Raw genomic sequence first — 16,933 nt, forward strand, 5'->3', positions numbered from 1 at the left:
ATAAAAATTACATTTTAATAATTTACGCCAATAATTCCATAGGAAATATTATAAATTCCTTCAAAAAATTTTAAATTTTAATATGCCTCTGTAAAAAATTAAATTGCAAAGAATTTAAGCAATTTTATAGTTTTTAATTTCAAGTCTGAGTTGACTGGCCATTTCTGTGGTTTTTATCTCAAGTTCTATATTTTGATTTAAAAATATTTTTAATTATTAAAATCTGTAACCCAGATAAGAACTCCATTGTATCTACCCTTTCTTTATTAAATTTTTTTTATCGTGAAAAAACATATAGTTATTTTTTATTTTATTTAATAAGAAAATGCCCATGCTTTACTTTGATCCCTATCCAAAAGTTAGGTGCGGGTAGGGGGGATGGGTGGGGTCCAATATTTTTCTGATAATCTATGATTCTGATAATCCAGGGGACAAAATAATGTTAGAAGAAATGAAAATTTAGATAGTGGACCGGTGGTCCTCATCTTTTATTACACGAGGGTATTTAAAGAGAATAATAATAATTGTTTTTGAAAGTATTTAAAAAATATTTTTAATATTAGTACATTAAAATAATTAAAAATAATTTTTATATATATATAATTTTAATAAAAAGTAGGTTGAATTTCTTTCTCGAACAGCAGCGTTTAAAAGCCGCTGAGTTTTATATACACACAAAAACAAAAGAAGGCGGATTAACCAGTTCAAAACTCCCTCTATTTTCTAAGTTTTCTTAATGCAGTACTTCATCTATTAATTTTACTAATATGGTCCTTGTATTTATGCTTTAAACATCGAAAAATCAAGTTAATCTAATTACTAGGATCGGTTGTAGGATGACTCACTTTCGCTCCTCTAATCCAAAATCAAGCTCTCACATTTATTCTATAATGTTGATTACAACTTTGTCATAGTTTCATAGTTAAATTGTAGTAGTGTGGATAGACAATCTAATAAACCAACTTAGTTAAATTGTCCCTTTTATTCTCTCTCCCTCCCCCTCCTCACTCAACTGCGTCTGCAAGTCGTTAAAGGTGCGTGCTTGCCACACTTGAACTGGATTTCTTTGTTTCTTAATCTCTCCAGGCTTGTTTGTTTCTCTAAATGATATCCAGCAAACATTCTTGTATGGTTTCCAGGCATAATTTTAGGCAACTGGGTGCTGGTCATTTCTGTTAATAATCATGTATTTAATTACCTTTTCTCTGATACTGTTTCCCTTTGCCAAGGCTAAATAGTGCTACAATTTAGATTTGCAACTTCCTTGTGTTCTGCACAAGCTACTCGTACATCCATCTGTAATGCTATAACATTAGCACTGATTGTACATCTTTGTTTTCATGTGCTGTCCTTGTTTCCAGGCATTGCTGAAATGGGAGAAAGGGCTGTGATTTGTGTGTTAAAGACTCTGTAAGTTTGTTGGAAATTGGAAAAGAAAGCTACAACTTTTGTGAGATATTGCAATGCCAGTTCCTCTTGCACCTTATCCAACACCTCCAGCCCCATATGCTGCTACCCCTCCTCCTCCTCCTCCTTCAGCAGCCAATGGTATGTTAGTTTCTTGCGCACTTGTTTTAGCTTCAAAAGTCAAAACTATTTTGGATTTCCTTTGCGTTCCAATCTCAAAGAAAAAGAAGACGAGGAATTAAAGGGAATGGCCAAGAGCCCTTGGAATCTTGCATCTACTTTTTGATGCTAGTCTTTCTTTTCTTTTTCTTTGAATAAAACTATGCATCATGTGATTCAGCACGAGTACAGATTCTCTGCTGTTATTAATTACTTGATACTGCAAATGCAATCTATAATTTAAATTTCTCGTTATCAGGTGCTAGCTCTGTAAATATTTTAATTTGATGATGATTTTCAGGTGCACAGAGCCAGCTTGTGTGTTCTGGATGTCGAAACCTGTTACTCTATCCAGTTGGAGCAACCTCTGTATGCTGTGCTGTTTGCAATGCAGTCACAGCCGTGCCACCTCCTGGTACGAGTAAATCTATCATTTGACTAAACAATCTTCATATATTTATTAATCAAAAACTGAATCTGTTAAATCCAGTTTAGACTAAAGAGTTCTCTTGTTTCATATCCATCAATAGCAATAGGATCCAATTTTCTATCATCTTCCTTGATACATGAGAAATAGTCAAGACATTTATCTTTTCCATCGTTGTTATAACTTAAACCAGAAATATAATTTTTTCCCCTCCCATCAGCCCTTGGCCCTTTGCTATTATGTTATGGAAATGTTCAACAGATGCAGTCACCATTCGATGAACTCCTGCGATGCAAAAACAACAATTTCAGATATAAATTGTTTATGACATCCAGAGAAATATCTGAACATAGTAATTTGTCTGTTCAACAATATATGAATTAGGCACGGAAATGGCCCAGTTGGTTTGTGGAGGTTGCCACACCTTACTCATGTACATCCGTGGAGCAACCAGTGTGCAGTGTTCTTGTTGTCACACAGTCAATCTAGCCTTGGAGGGTAAGGAACTTGAGAACCTATTGCTTTTCAACCACTCTAGTATGTAATGTATTACCTGCCGAAAGACTTTTTGCTTAAGATTAAGCTGGGAAATAAACATCACATCCATAATATGACAGCAAATCAAGTGGCACATGTCAATTGCGGGAACTGCAGGATGCTGCTGATGTACCAATATGGAGCACGGTCTGTGAAATGTGCTGTTTGCAATTTTGTGACACCTATTGGGGTCAGTATATAACTTTTTTCCTCTTTTTTTTTTAATATATTTTGTTAGTTCAGAAGCCCCTAAAGTAATTGACAGGGTCCATTCCTGAAATAGCAGTTGAAGGCTAAGTTATAGATGGCATTCATAGGTGCTCAAGACCTCAAGCCAACAAAAACCTTAAAGCACCCCGCGCGTAGAGGCTAATTAGAACATGAAATTACATCTGTAGATATAATGATCTTAAAGAGAAGTTAATACCAATATTTAAGTAATCAAGGGTCTTTTTTCTTCTGATGAACACTCAAAACCTCTACATCTTTCTGTTGATTTTTTTCCTTTGTTTGTTGGATGATGCAGGTCTCAACAAGCGCCACTGAAGAGAAGTTCATTGCCTGAATAGTTACACAGCTGTACTAAGTTGGTCATTACAGATTCTACAAGTATGTTTTTGCATATTACAATATCTCCTCCGACGATAGCATCTCCTGGTGAAGCAGAGGAAAATCCCTCCAGCCACAAGTATAGAGTAATGTTTTATCTCCCGTTTGCGTGACCTACCTACTTAATATGAATAAGCAGTTTTGAATGAATGAACGAATGTGTGTGAAGTGTTAAGATTCTATGGAAAGACTTTAGACTCTGACTCTGAGTGCATTTGGAAATCCTGGGATAAGATGAACTTTATTTTCTTCTACTTTAACAATATGTGACTGCACAAGTAGCATCAGGTGCACCGGAAAGATTCATTTCACATACTCTATCTCTGCTTTGGAATTCTCTGAAAAAATGGTCTCAATGCAAACAGTTTCTACAAGGTCATTTTCCTAGACCAGATAACTTCTTGCTTGGATTAGAGATCACATAGGGTACCAAAGAGATATTTTAAGAAGTATTTATAACTTAATCGGTGACCACACCTCCCCTTCAAGGAAGAGTTTCTATCTTCAGAATTCTTTCTCGAGCAACAAAAATGAAAAATGGTCATGTCTTCAATCAACTCCCTACCAGAAACGTTTTCCTCGTGGTTTGAACTCACCCATCTTCCTCTTCTTCTTTTTTTCACCATGGGGATCTTGTTCTCTCTTCAGCTGGGATACAGTAATTAGTCCTCTGCAATACAGTACGAGTCATCCAATCAACTTCCTTGGGTTCCTTTCGTAGATGATCCAAGAATTTCAAAGAAAAATAATGAAGATTCCAACACCACTTAGGCAAACCATGTGGCTCACTCCTTTACAAGATTTTACCCATCTCAGCTTCAACTTCACTGTTGATTGCACATGTATACTGAAACCTAAAATTTGTGCTCAGACCACAGGCATATCTCATTTCTTTAATAGCTTAGAAGATAATAAATGCCATTGAAACTCTTCCACATCTGACCATATCTCATATCACCATTCACAGAAGAAATATCAGCTCTCTTGTCTAACGTGCAATCACAGCACTGAGTTCAGGTTTTTCCTGAAGTTTACAGAGGAAGGAGCAGCAAGAACAAGTTCAATCATTTCAATTAAGTACTTCTGTCCATCTTCCGTTAAGTTTTCTGTTATTTGGATGATGTGTCGTTTTTCCTTAAATCATTATTCGTACTTCAACTTTTATTTTATGTCAATCGACTACTTTTTTTTATTATTCCAATCAAATACTTCAGTTAATTTTTTATTTTCTAACGTGGGTTTTTTTTAAGCTACACTCTAAGATAAGGTTATTTTTAATAAATAAAAATATCATAAATTAAAATAAATTATTTTAAGATTTTTTTATAAAGACTAAAAACTATTTTACAAGTAATTAAAACTAAAAAACAATAATACAACTAAAATAGCCCCCTCCATCCAGATTCCAGTCTCTACATTACTTTTTTTTTTTTTTTTTACTTTTCAAATCACATTTTCTTATGATACGTTTTTAGGCTATCATTTGCAGTCATAATTAATAATTAATGAAAGAGCTTATTTTAATAAAAAAAATAGTTTGAGGTATTCAAATTAAAAAAATAACAATTCAGGAGTTAAGTTTAGTTTGATCCAAAGTTGAAGGTTGTGTAATTATGCGGAAACTATTTCTGCCCTCTCATTCTGTTAGAAGTAAATTGTGTTTATTCGAGGGAGTGGTAATGTTGTTTTTTTAAGTATTTTTAACTTAAAGGTATATTAAAATAATATATTTTGTATTTTTTTAAAATTATTTTTGATATTAAAATGATTTAAAAACATTAAAAAAAACTATTTTTAAATAAAAAAATCAAGTTTTTTTTTTAAAAAACCCGTTTGAAACGAATCCTAAACTGCCACTATTTTCAGGGGATGCATTTATCAAAAAATAATATGAAAAGAGGTATATTCGTCTCTACACTCACGGGAATGTGATAGACCAACTGCTGTCCATGGACCCCAATTTTGTCCATGGATGTTCATCGCTAAACTTCTCATATCTACACAAGTCTGCCATCACAAATCAAGGGTCGCTATTGGGGCCTTGAATAAGGAGACCTTAGAGCCCGGTTCAGTGATAAGGCTTGCTGTAATTGCTTTTCTTTTGTAACTGCAATTTAATTCAGAAAGTTACCCATTTTGGGCTCCGGTAATTACTGGGGAAAAGGTGATTTTAATGAAATTGAGTGCATTGCATTATGATGGTGCGAGTTGAGAGATGCATGCAGTTTAAAAAAGAGCTACACTAGAGAGGCTTACATGAAAGGTGTAGCTAACCTAACCTAAAGTGTTACAAACCTCAAAATCATTATAATCTACGTGTTTGTTAACTTCAAGATCTCGATATATCATGTTTTGATTTGACATCCATGAGCACAAATATCATAGCCTGCGCCCTTTCAGTCCCACAGAGTACCTTGATTAGGGTCACTCAGTTGTCGTCATCTTTCAGCCCGAAGATACTCCAATCTAAACGAGATAAGATTCAAAACAATGCCAGACGCAGCCAGAGATGTCCTGCATGTGTATCCCTATCGCTCGAGATTATAGGAAGAAGATAAATCAAGAACCACCAGCCACGCTATGAATCTAGTTGAAACTAAAAGGCTGATTTTGGTGGTCCATCGAGCGTGATCTGATAGATCCAATCTCTGTTCCTTGTTACGTAGGAGTCATTCGCTAAGAAAGCAAAAACCCATCAACATTTCTATCAGAAAGCAGGCCCGTGAAGATGGATAGCAATGCTTATGATGCTATACTGTGTGCAACAAACAGTGACAATAATGCTGACAGCAAGCTAACGTAGTGTTGTTGTATGCCATACGACCGGTTCTGGTCATCTTTCAAGTCAAGTCACTATGATCTGGATAAAACGCATTTATATATAAACAAATAAATAATTCAATTCAGCTTAGATTCATATGCAAGTTAACGAAAGACCAGAAAGTTTCAATTGAAGCGAAACTAAAAGAAAGAAAGGAGATTCCCAGACTTTTGAACTTCAATAAGCTGAAGAGGCCAACAACGGATGTGAAGCACATAAAGATTGGCCAGATCTTTGTTCGGTGAGCTTGCTATTGGTTAGGATAGATTAATAATTCTAAAGGGTCATCCTCGGCTATATACACAGCCTAGACGATTGTTCTGTAAATGGAAATGGAATCTGCCCAACATGTCTTGGATTTATTGGAAAGAGCCTAACGTCAATATTGCTCCTACGCCTGTGCAAAGGGCTCATCAGTGTGTTAATACAGGTGAAAACGGAGAACACATTCAATAATAACCCATTAATACAGACGCTAGAATAAATTGATATAGGAAATGGATCGACAACAAGATCAGTTCTATCTTGCAGGAGCTGCTTCTTCATTTTCATTGCACCCTATATATGTAGGTTCCTCGAATTATTAATCTAGAACTATTTATATAATCTGCTTTTCTAGCTTCAGCTGTTTTCTCAACTTTCAGAACACAAACTACTTTAGACCTTTATAGAATTACACGTCCTTTCACTATCATAGTAAGACGTACCCTAAATTCAGAAATCAGAGGCGGTGTGTTGTGCGAGGACTGCAAAGGGTATGTTCTCTATCGCCAAAATAACTTAGCCTGCAAGAAAGAAACCTTTAGGAAGTTCATTTGGTCAATAGGCAGTCTTCATATACGGGAAAAGCCAATTAGGAGACCCGGGCTTTTTGTTTGTTTTTCAATTGGGGGGACTCCTAATTCTTATCACCATAACAAAACTTTAGCATGCATGAACGTCTGCTTAGTCTTCCTTTTTTCTTTTTTTCTTTTTATGAGGACCTTTTGCTTGTAGCCTTTAGGTTCACCTATACATCTATATTACTATAGGAGCCAACAGGCTTTATTGTACCCATTCCAAATAGAGAGCATCTCTGCTGAATTCTCTCTTCTCCGTAACTGCAATTTCAAATATAGCAGTCATAACAAGCACTAAAAGCCCCACAGCTTATAAGGCTCCCAGCAAAGCTCATATATAATTTTTATGTGTTAATATTAGAAAACCACAAGATGGAAATTAATGCATATCTACAAGTCAAGAGCATCATCACAACTTCATTCATGCAATGAATCACGTTTGAAGTTTCAATATATCATGAAAAACATCCAATCAACCTGTAAACCATATATAGCATACAATGGTTAAAAAAGATTTAGGAGGGCATAATGAAAATTACAGGAAGGGAAAAAGCAATCCGCTTGCTAGACTAGATGGATTCTCACTTTTGATCAAGTATACTAAATTACCTATTCATCAGCCATGGCCAACTCCAACGCATAGTCATCCCTTTCCTGTGGAATTGAAGCATTTAAGAGTAAGATAACCCCTCCAAAAAATGCAACTTGGTCTTTACCTGTCTCCTTTATTTTTCTCGCTTATTTTTTTTTAAAAAAAAGTGGCCTTCCTTTTATATAGATGTATTTACTTTAAACTTAGGTCTTAATAAAATGGACCATGATACAGTGCCATGTCCGTATAACACACTGACCTGAGGCCGTTAGACTGTTATATTATTTGTATTTTAGCTTATTTTGTCTCCTTGGATTTGATTCCAGAATACTAACGTACTTTTTTTTTCATGCTTAATTATAGGTCTCTGTGTATAAGCATCAACTACATCTATCAACCAATCCCACATTCCCATGATTCACCAATTACCTAGTCTGTGTAAGTTTTTACAAAAATCAATCACCCATATTGTTTCTCCAAAAATCAAACCATGAATGTGTGCATTATGAAAACTCTCCTTCTTGGAGCAAAATCTGCAATCCTTCTGTTCCTGGTCTTTACTGCTGGAATTACCGATCCAGTAGTTGCGAGGCTTGAAGCCACTAGCATACAAGGACTATTTTCCACATGGTAATCATCATGTGGCACCTTCTGGACCTAATCCGTGCACTCTCTTCTCTGTGCATGATCCTAGGTCTTGCAAGCCTCCAAATTAATGCTATTCTGAAACTAGTTTCAAGTGGGGTCTTCAAAATCTTGCTTATTTCTAATGTATAAAAATCTAGCTAGATTTATATGACTCCTGCTATATTAAGCTGGACTATGTGCATATGTACGTCTTCCCTTTTCTCCCTCGATTTTTTCTTTCTTTTCTTATCTATGTTTCTAGCTGGATTCAGTTCACTAATTTGTACGTGCTGATCATAATTAAGTTAGTGGAACCGCATTAATTTCTTATCTTTTATTTATAATGTCCTCGTATGATGTTATAGTAGACAGTGTCGACAGAAACAAAACAAGAAACATGTGTACTAGTTACCATAATTCTTCATTCACAGCATGTTTCAAGAATTTGGAACTTACAATTGGTCCTCGGGCAAAATATCTTCCAAACTGAAGCCAATACACCTGCACAAGCCAGTTTTCAGAGCTACAAGCAAACAAAGATTCAACGCCTGAATAATTTCATGACACTGCAGTCTTATTTTTTCTATTTCTTGTGAGGATCAGATAAACATAAATGATGTTTTTCAAAAGTGAAAAATTGAGTTTGCAAGTCACCTCATCCTCATCTTGTGTTTCTACTTCAAGATCAGAAGACGGGAAGCCCACACAAAGAAGTGCATATCCCTGCAGATTGCATGTCAAAATACTTATCATTCATACATTTTCAAAGAACATGGTAAATTATCATCACAAAATTGCAAATTCAAACACAGCCAGCTAAATTATCTGATTTGGAAATACTAGCTTAGACAACAAGAGAAAGTTGAGCAAGAACAGAAATGTTTCCCAAGAAGAAGAAACTACTTTCATCAATGAATTTTCTTTCTGATGTTATTTAAAATTTGCGATGTTAAGCATAAGAAAAGCTAGATCTTGGATGCAACCACCACTTTTAAATTCCACATCTGAAGGATTTTTTCAAAATACACTTAAATTAGAGGTCTTTCATATTGACTAAATTTGATTTTACTGTTTCTGCAATTGAGGATCACCATGGGTGTTATGCAATCCTTTTAATTTCACATAAGCTTACATCTCTGGCATCCATGAGGGAAAAATATGGAAAAGTTCATTAAAAGACAAGCTTGACCAAAATGATTTGCCAAAGATGTCCTAACAGCATAAAGCCATTACAAACTAAAGAGCACAAAATACAGAACTTTCAATCATGGTGCTAATATCTGAATACTAATAAATATGAAATAAAATATAAGCCCTTCATTCACCTCTTACTTCTGAAAAAAAAAGAAAAGAAGAAGAAGAATAAACTAGACCTTCAATTCCATGTTATGTTTTATATTTATTCTAAGAAACCATGTCGTGCTTTATTGAGAGGCATGGGATATCCAATTCAATTATCATTGTCTATTTTTCTTCCTGAACTCGTCCGCTAAACAGGATTTAAGTTGTTGCCTCTAGACAACTGTGCATAGTTGGTATAAAGTGAAGCTTCAGAACTCTGCCCCTTCTACAAGGTCCCTAGAGCACAATCTCCATAAGCCTAAATTATAGGTAATATTCAGAAGCTATGTCACTGCGATAAAAAAAATTAAGAAAAAAATCTGAAATAAAGGGCACAGACCTTCGACTTCAACTCAGCAGAGATCCCTAAAGCTTCTGGCTGTCTAAGTTGCCCTGATTTAACACGTACAGCACAGCTGGTGCAACAACCTGCAAGTACATAGCATTTCATCTAGATCAATTCTAACCAGAAAAATAGAAAGGGCCATAGACAGCAGAGTAATACTCAGGAAATCTTATTCTCAGAAGAAAAAAAAATCATACAGAAATTATCATCAAATGGCCTATCAGAGAACAGTGGAGTAATTTTTTCTATTGATTTGGTACTGTCAATAACGCAGATGCAAGAGATCTAATAAAACTAGCACTTCCTTTCTTATAAAGTTAAGTTCTGGGTTTAATGCGCGCTAAAAAAGTTATGACTGCAGTGAGCTATAAGTTACATAATACATTAAAAGGAAGCTACTCAAGCGGTGGAAGAATTGATAGATTAACAAATAAACAAAAGAGAGCGAAAGAGGAATTATTTGTTGGGTTTCCTTTTCTTGTCTTCCCTCCCCACTCCCACTCCTTTTCATAATAAGCTAAAATGAAAGACCCAATGCACCATATCCGACCGAAAACCTCTAAACTCCCAAATACTATTTAACCATGAGTCTTTTAAAATAAATAAAAAATTAATTTAATTTAAATTGATAGAGTGGCATTTGAGAACCGTATTACCGTGCCTGCAAGCAAATGGAAGTGTGATGTTCTGTGACTCCGCTGTGTGCAATATGTACTGGTCCTGCATTTCGATTTAAAAAAATAAATAAACAAAATTTATACAAGCAACTCAATTACTGTCAATTAAATTCAACAAACAGAGTCTAAATTAATAATTCACCTCTGGAACAAGGAACTCGTGAACAACGCCCCGTTGCCGGTCGTGAACAGTGACCTTGTGAGTTGGAATCGAGGGAGAGTAGCTGTTGCCGGTTCGATCGCTCACTCCTACTGAAGATTGAAGCTCCGATGTCGTTTTAACAACGCGGCACTTAAGAGAAGTGGAGTGTTGAGTCGTGGGGTTTGGAGACGAAATTCGCCGGTAAAATGCCGGTTTCCTGCAGAGCGAGTTGCAGGAGTGGCTTGAAATGATAAGGTCCATGGATTCTTTTCGTCGTTTCTCCCCTCCTCTCCCCTCCTCTCCTCTTCTTATTGGCGGTTATTTTATGTTATGTAAGGGTGGAGATTTGCTACTTGCCTTTGTAGGGAATCGTTGGATGTCACACCACTTGATTGTTTTGCACATCTGTTTTTCTTTTTTTTTAGAAATACTGGGATTGACTCGTTCTATGGAATACTAACTTTCTTTTTATTGGGGTCCAATGGGCTGCTTTGAATAGAAAGGAGAAAAAGGGGTGCATCATATGATATAGAAACAAGGTTTATTATAATTTAAAAAAACAAATACAGTATAAGTTGTAGGGAAAAAACTTACTAGTATAAAAAAAATTGAATTGATAATAAATGTTGGTCATAGACCTACAAATGATATAAATAGTATGTTTAAAGAAATTGAAAATGATTTAGCTTGAATTTTCAAATTTAAGTAATATAGTTGATTTTCTTATAAACGAGGCATCCATGTCCGATTCATATAATTAATACTAGTAATTAGTAGACTTTCAAACGCTCTACTATGATATAAGTGTGACGAAATTTCTTTAAATTTATATAAATATAAAAATGTATAAAATTTCATGTATGGTATTGGTGCCTATCGTACATTCATTTTATGAATGAATTTATACACACACACAAAGTGATACTCACTAATAGATTCTCAAACACATTTCACATTTCCACCACTCAGTCTTAAATTAATATTTTAAATTAAAAAATTATAAATGCACTGTGTTTATCCATTTTAATCTTTTTTCAAATATAAAAAAATAGGTGTAATTTTATTTTGGAAGGCTTAAAGGCGAACCTAGGTCATACTCTCTTTTTTTTTTTCATTATATATTTTGTTCAACAACAATCTACTAAAAATATGAATGGTAACCATCTAGATGGTGGTCCAATAATAAGAGTTTGAGATCAAGATGTTTGTTTTTTCTGTGATCTCAGGTTTGATCCCTATGGTTACTCATATGATGACAATTGGAGGCTTACATGGTCGTTAACTTCAGGCTTCGTGGGATTAGTCGAGGTGCACACAAACATGCCCGAACACCTACAATAAACTAAAAAAAAAAAAAGGAGGACGGATCATTGAAGCTGCCGCTCATCTACTCCTTAAGAATTTTGTCTCTCTTGTGCAATTCATGATCGCTGTTTGATCTCACTCTATGATGCACAGTCGCACGCCATTAAAAAAACTAAATGTCCTTGTTGCTGCCGTTTTCCTTCTTTCTTTTGCCCTCATGTTAAGCGCAAAAAACCCACGTCCCTGGAGGGTGCATTTGTTCAACCTGGCACTTATTCGCAGGCATGCAGCTGCATGAACGGCACTCGGCAATCACCGTGGCGTCCTAGCAATTCCTTTCATTTCTAGACTGGAACTTCACGCGCGGAAAAAAGCTGTTTCTATTTCAGCAAAACATAAATCAAAAACTGTAACGTGTTTCTGTTGTGAACGCAAAAGGAGAAGGATGCAAGCTGCTAAGGAGAAAATCAGCAAGATATCTTGCTAGCGTTGCTAAGGAGCGCATGACCATTTGCAAAGCTAAAGTTGAAGAGCAGGTTATATTTCTTGAACAACTCAAATAGAGAGGAGAAAAGGAAAACATCTATTTGGATATTCAAGTGTTTTATCCGTTACAGTGTACCGTTGTTTTGTAAAGCTTACTTGGTGAAAACTTGCAGGCACAGTAGGCGATAGCCAGGACAGAAGAAGAGAAAGAGCTGGCCAAGGAGCGTGGAAAAGTAAAGGAAGCACAGGCAAAGATGGGGTTGCATCACCAAGCATGCAGCTGAGAAATTGAGTCCCAACCACCGCCACCACCAACGTCCTGCGGTGGGCACTCAGCCAGTGGTGGGAACTCGGCCCATGGTTGGAACCCGTGCAAACCAACCAGTTGGGACTGCAGGTACCGTGCCTGGAAGCACAGTTCCTACATACCCCCTAGGAGGGCACCCTTCTGGACAGAACTATGTTTAGACAATTAATCATGCAGTGTGTTGGAAGGTGGGACTCCATGGGTGTATGTACGAGTGTAGAGTGTAGACTTGTCTGTCTCGAGTTTCAGTCTTCTGTTGGAAACTCTCTGTTATGAATGGAAAAATAGATTCGATCAAGCATCCCTCTTTACCACGCTGCAAGTCATCGGACATACAAGTATGAAGCAGGTGTTTCGAGAGTCGAGCTGGTCTGGTTTCAGTAAGAAAATTTTCGTTTGGTTTGCCCATATAACTCATTTCCTGCAAGGATATACGGAAATAGTTGATGGACAGATACATGAAAACAGTCAACTGCACGGCATGCAAGTCATTGGATCTTTCCTGTATTTAACTTTGTGTGCAAACAAACAAAATATAGCAAATCCGAGAATAAGAAAATGTGAACAATCAAACCAGGTGTGCAAGAAGACCGGATATGAAGGCCTCTTCAAAGGGAAGGATGAGAAAATATATATACGAGCAAGTACAGGGAACAACATGGATCAATTGGAGCATGCATTCAACTCCAACAGAGTCAGTTTTCTAGAGCATCTGTGACATTTATCTGATTAGATGGTCTAAATTAAAATCTTATCGCATACCAGTTGGACAAAGCCTTGTAACATAAACAACAATACAGTTGGGTCTAGGGTCTTCACACCACAAAAACAAAGCGTGAATCTATTCTAAAAGAATAACCCAGCAGCAAACCTACCCTATAGACCTTACAGATGAAACCCAGCCACCCCTGAGCCCTGAACATGAAGACCATTATACCCACTGCAGTCTCCCTTGATGTTCCACACGCTGTTGAATTTTTCCATCATGTGACATCATCTGCATCTTGATTTTAGCTGGCCGGGTACTGTACTTCACTTCAAACCTCGGCAGAGGCTTGTGTTGTTCATCAACACTGGAAGATGTATCTGGTAAAACCTCGTCAAAGAACTCATCTGCCACGTCTCCATCTTCATCTATTCTGAGGCGTTTTGCATACCATCTCAGACCCTAAATAGGAAAAGATAAACAGACCATCAACATACTTTAAGATATCAGATCAATAAAAATGTCAGCTAAGACACGGATCAACTGTATACTGTCTTCATAACATTTGGAGCTTGGAACTACAAGACAAAATACATAAAATAAAATTAAGCAGGATAAATTGACTTGCTAACTTTGCTCTGTTTTACCATTGCTGCTCAAGATTTCAAGGAGCCTACCAATTAAATCCATGAATAACTAGTGTAATTCTGCGATTCAATTGATCACATGTGTGAAGCATCCCATATATACATTTCGTGAATTTAAATTTTCACGAACAAAAAATTTATCCAAAGGAATGAATGAAGAGAAAGATCAAAGTGTAAAGATTACTATGCTCAAGAAACAGCGACATTGCATATGGAGGAAATGTTGATTTTTATGAGGTCACAAACATGAAAAGCCCAATTTAACTAGCTAGGTTTATCAGCACCTACAAAAGTTCAACTATTTCTATCCTTCCCCATGTACACACAGGACCTCCTAGTTCGGGCTTCTCCAACCTACCTACTTCTACAGATGCTATTATCTCTGCCTCCTGTAATTTACCTAAAACAAACCAGCAGAGTATAACCCTTATTCATTGTCAAGTTGATTAAAGAAGAAGTAATGTTTCCTCATGCCCTTTTGGTCTATACAGCCAGGTGGCCCATCCTCTGCTTGCCAAAGGAAATTGAAGCTGCCAAGTATTTTACCTCAAAATCACCTAATATGCATGCTTCATAATTATAATCTCTCTCAAGAATTTGTGCTTCCAACAGCAACCAATACATCTCAAACATGCCATTATCTCTGGTACCCATTTGGATGTAGTCATTGTACATGAAATAAAGAAAGAACCAAAAGACCATAAGCAACTAACAACTAGACAGTGCTGCAGAAAATGGAATACACTTCATCCTTCTCTCATTCATAGAATATGAACTTGAAAGAGTATGATTTTTGGCTGCTGTCCATGTAAAAAAGATAGCTAAGAAGGAGACCCAGAGCAAACTCCTCAAGGGGAAAACATCTCGAAATTACCATGCAGACACCTAAAGTACTCTTCTAAATTTTAGTTAAAATCCAGCTACCTCTTTGTAAATGTGCAGAAATGGCTAGGGGTAATAGAACGGTTATCTCTCCATTTGTCAACTAATTCACAAAATGGAAAGCATATTCTGCCCCTCTCAAGCATTGTATTGTGATGCCTATGCTATTGCAGTACACTCTTTCTCTTGTTTCTTCAAATAGATGCCTCTTAGTTAAACATAGTATCAGCAAAGGTTAATGCATTCCATTACTTTGTATCCATACCTCCGAAAACCCACCTCCGTCAATTGCATAAATACAGTGGCTCGTTTATTTTTTGTGGGTATCACACATTGCAACATTCAAGACAATGGGTTATCACTCAACATTGCTCCTTAAAACTTATAGATCTTACTCCTACTTGATTATTACCAGCTGATATTTGAGACCAAAAAATTTGCTAATGTCCAATGAGCCTAAAGATTATTTTAAATGATCTAAAGGCAAAATAATCTAAGAGCAATAAACACAATGAACTAATGTTCACATTTTTTTGTCAAATCATTTGAAAATAGCAGACACCCTACCTTAGAAAAATTTACAGAGGCGACCATGAAATAACTAATAACTTCAGCGGCACAAGAACTACACACCAAACCAAAGCAAAAGGCCAATCAAAATGCCAGTCAGAAGGTTCAAAGTTGAGCTTCACCGCACATTAATGGTGATTTGAAGTTACTGCTATAGGGTCATCTCACCAGAAAACACTCTGCAGTAGCATCATATGTTGCAGACATTCACAAAGATTAACACCAATGTGAGGCAGGCACAGTAAAATGTTGCCAACGTGACAGCATGTCATGACACAAGAAATCATTAGAATGCAGAAAACTAATAGAAAACAACAGGCCACATTCCATAACTCTGATAAGAAAAAAGGTTGCAGAAGTTATTTTATGAGACACTACAAAAACTCAATAGGTTAATGGAGGTAAGGGCGAACCAACTCATTAGGTTACAAGATTGGCATTTTAACTTGCAAATAAGACTACTACGGTGCATCAATAAAATTTGGAGGATGAACATTGCTTTCCATTTATAACTGCATTTATAATGCAAGATTCCTCGTGGAAGAAAGCTAGAAATAACAATCATATGTTAAAAACTTTACAATCAAACTCAAAAATTTGGAGCTGCATTATGAGAACCTCAACAAAACTCCAAATGTAAAAGGTCCAAACTCCATCTTCAATCATTCTGAACACGTTAACCAAGGAAAAGAAGAGTCAGATTCTCATCATCCATTCCCTCTTTTCGAAGGAAAGAAACAAAGATCCTACTGACCTTTATTGGGATTGACAATAATCTAACTGAAACACAGCAAATTGATATCGAAACTTACTCCTTAGTAAACACCAGCAATCATATATCTTCCGCAGCTACATTGTTTAATGACAATTCAACAATACCAAAACAACCCAACACTTGTCATTTCAAAACCCCAAACAATCACTAAAATCGAAAACTAACAAAGCAAACAAAAATGTGAAGTCTAAAGAAAGAACAGACCTGAACGCCGCCGTCGCCGGAGTTGCAGGAGACGATTACGGGTCCAAGCTGGGGGCGTTCGACGGCGACTTGGAGAGGAACGCTAAAACCTTTACGGGGAAGCCCAGTTTCTTGGAAATTGGAGCGAAAAGGGGCCTGGTTGGGGTGTTGATGATGATCTTCTTCGTCTTCTTCTTGTTCTTGTTGGTCTTTCACTTCGTGGCCTCCATCATCTTTAGCAAATCCAAGAAAACCCGCTAACCTCTTAAAGAATCGCATCGCATCCCCAACTACGAGTCGAACTTAATCGAGAACTAGACAAGGAGAAGATGGGATTGTTTGTGGATTTTATGGAGAGGGAGAGAGTTGGGATTTAGAGAGAGGGGGGGTGGGGTGAAAGTGAGGTTTAGATTAGAGACTTAATTGTCGCAGAAGAGATGACAGGGAGAGAAATGATCTGTTTGCTTGCAAATCTGTTTTGCTTTTGTTTTGTTGTTGGTCTGGAAATGAAGGATTTCGATAACGTTTAATTTTTAAAAACAAATATT

At 36.4% G+C, this 16,933-nt stretch overlaps 3 protein-coding genes across 14 annotated transcripts; 1 reads left to right on the plus strand and 2 right to left on the minus strand.

Moving 5' to 3' along the window:
• Nucleotides 1–776: 776 nt before the first annotated feature.
• On the plus strand, nucleotides 777–3,402 carry LOC133701077 (protein LOL1). Of its 3 annotated transcripts, none has more exons than XM_062124857.1 (6): nucleotides 777–1,034; nucleotides 1,362–1,548; nucleotides 1,868–1,981; nucleotides 2,378–2,491; nucleotides 2,611–2,720; nucleotides 3,057–3,402. In XM_062124857.1, exons 2-6 carry the CDS (start codon nucleotides 1,464–1,466, stop codon nucleotides 3,093–3,095), a joined length of 462 nt encoding a protein of 153 aa, XP_061980841.1. In that variant the 5' UTR covers nucleotides 777–1,034; nucleotides 1,362–1,463; the 3' UTR covers nucleotides 3,096–3,402. The 3 variants fall into 3 exon arrangements, with proteins under 3 accessions (XP_061980841.1, XP_061980842.1, XP_061980843.1); XM_062124858.1 differs by lacking the exon at nucleotides 777–1,034 and adding an exon at nucleotides 1,050–1,186; XM_062124859.1 differs by lacking the exon at nucleotides 777–1,034 and adding an exon at nucleotides 1,074–1,126.
• A 1,953-nt stretch (nucleotides 3,403–5,355) lies between these two features.
• LOC133702408 (ferredoxin C 2, chloroplastic) lies at nucleotides 5,356–10,852 on the minus strand. Of its 9 annotated transcripts, XR_009843715.1 has the most exons (8): nucleotides 10,525–10,851; nucleotides 10,362–10,425; nucleotides 9,700–9,788; nucleotides 8,673–8,741; nucleotides 8,475–8,519; nucleotides 7,409–7,453; nucleotides 6,668–6,745; nucleotides 6,001–6,357 (listed from the first exon to the last, which is right to left on the minus strand). XR_009843715.1 is itself a non-coding variant. In XM_062126757.1 (7 exons), exons 1-6 carry the CDS (start codon nucleotides 10,783–10,785, stop codon nucleotides 7,409–7,411), a joined length of 573 nt encoding a protein of 190 aa, XP_061982741.1. In that variant the 5' UTR covers nucleotides 10,786–10,851; the 3' UTR covers nucleotides 5,356–5,815. The 9 variants fall into 9 exon arrangements, 5 of the variants coding, with proteins under 5 accessions (XP_061982741.1, XP_061982740.1, XP_061982738.1 ...); XM_062126757.1 differs by lacking the exons at nucleotides 6,001–6,357; nucleotides 6,668–6,745 and adding an exon at nucleotides 5,356–5,815; XM_062126756.1 differs by lacking the exon at nucleotides 6,668–6,745.
• A 2,367-nt stretch (nucleotides 10,853–13,219) lies between these two features.
• On the minus strand, nucleotides 13,220–16,880 carry LOC133701166 (uncharacterized). 2 transcript variants are annotated; one of them, XM_062124994.1, is made up of 3 exons: nucleotides 15,596–16,226; nucleotides 15,425–15,482; nucleotides 13,220–13,790 (listed from the first exon to the last, which is right to left on the minus strand). In XM_062124994.1, the coding sequence occupies exons 1-3, from the start codon at nucleotides 15,712–15,714 to the stop codon at nucleotides 13,554–13,556; spliced, it is 414 nt and encodes a 137-aa protein (XP_061980978.1). In that variant the 5' UTR covers nucleotides 15,715–16,226; the 3' UTR covers nucleotides 13,220–13,553. The 2 variants fall into 2 exon arrangements, with proteins under 2 accessions (XP_061980978.1, XP_061980977.1); XM_062124993.1 differs by lacking the exons at nucleotides 15,425–15,482; nucleotides 15,596–16,226 and adding an exon at nucleotides 16,407–16,880.
• Between the last annotated feature and the right edge of the window lie 53 nt (nucleotides 16,881–16,933).

This window comes from Populus nigra, chromosome 8 (genome assembly GCF_951802175.1).
Source record: "Populus nigra chromosome 8, ddPopNigr1.1, whole genome shotgun sequence".
NCBI lineage: Eukaryota > Viridiplantae > Streptophyta > Magnoliopsida > Malpighiales > Salicaceae > Populus > Populus nigra.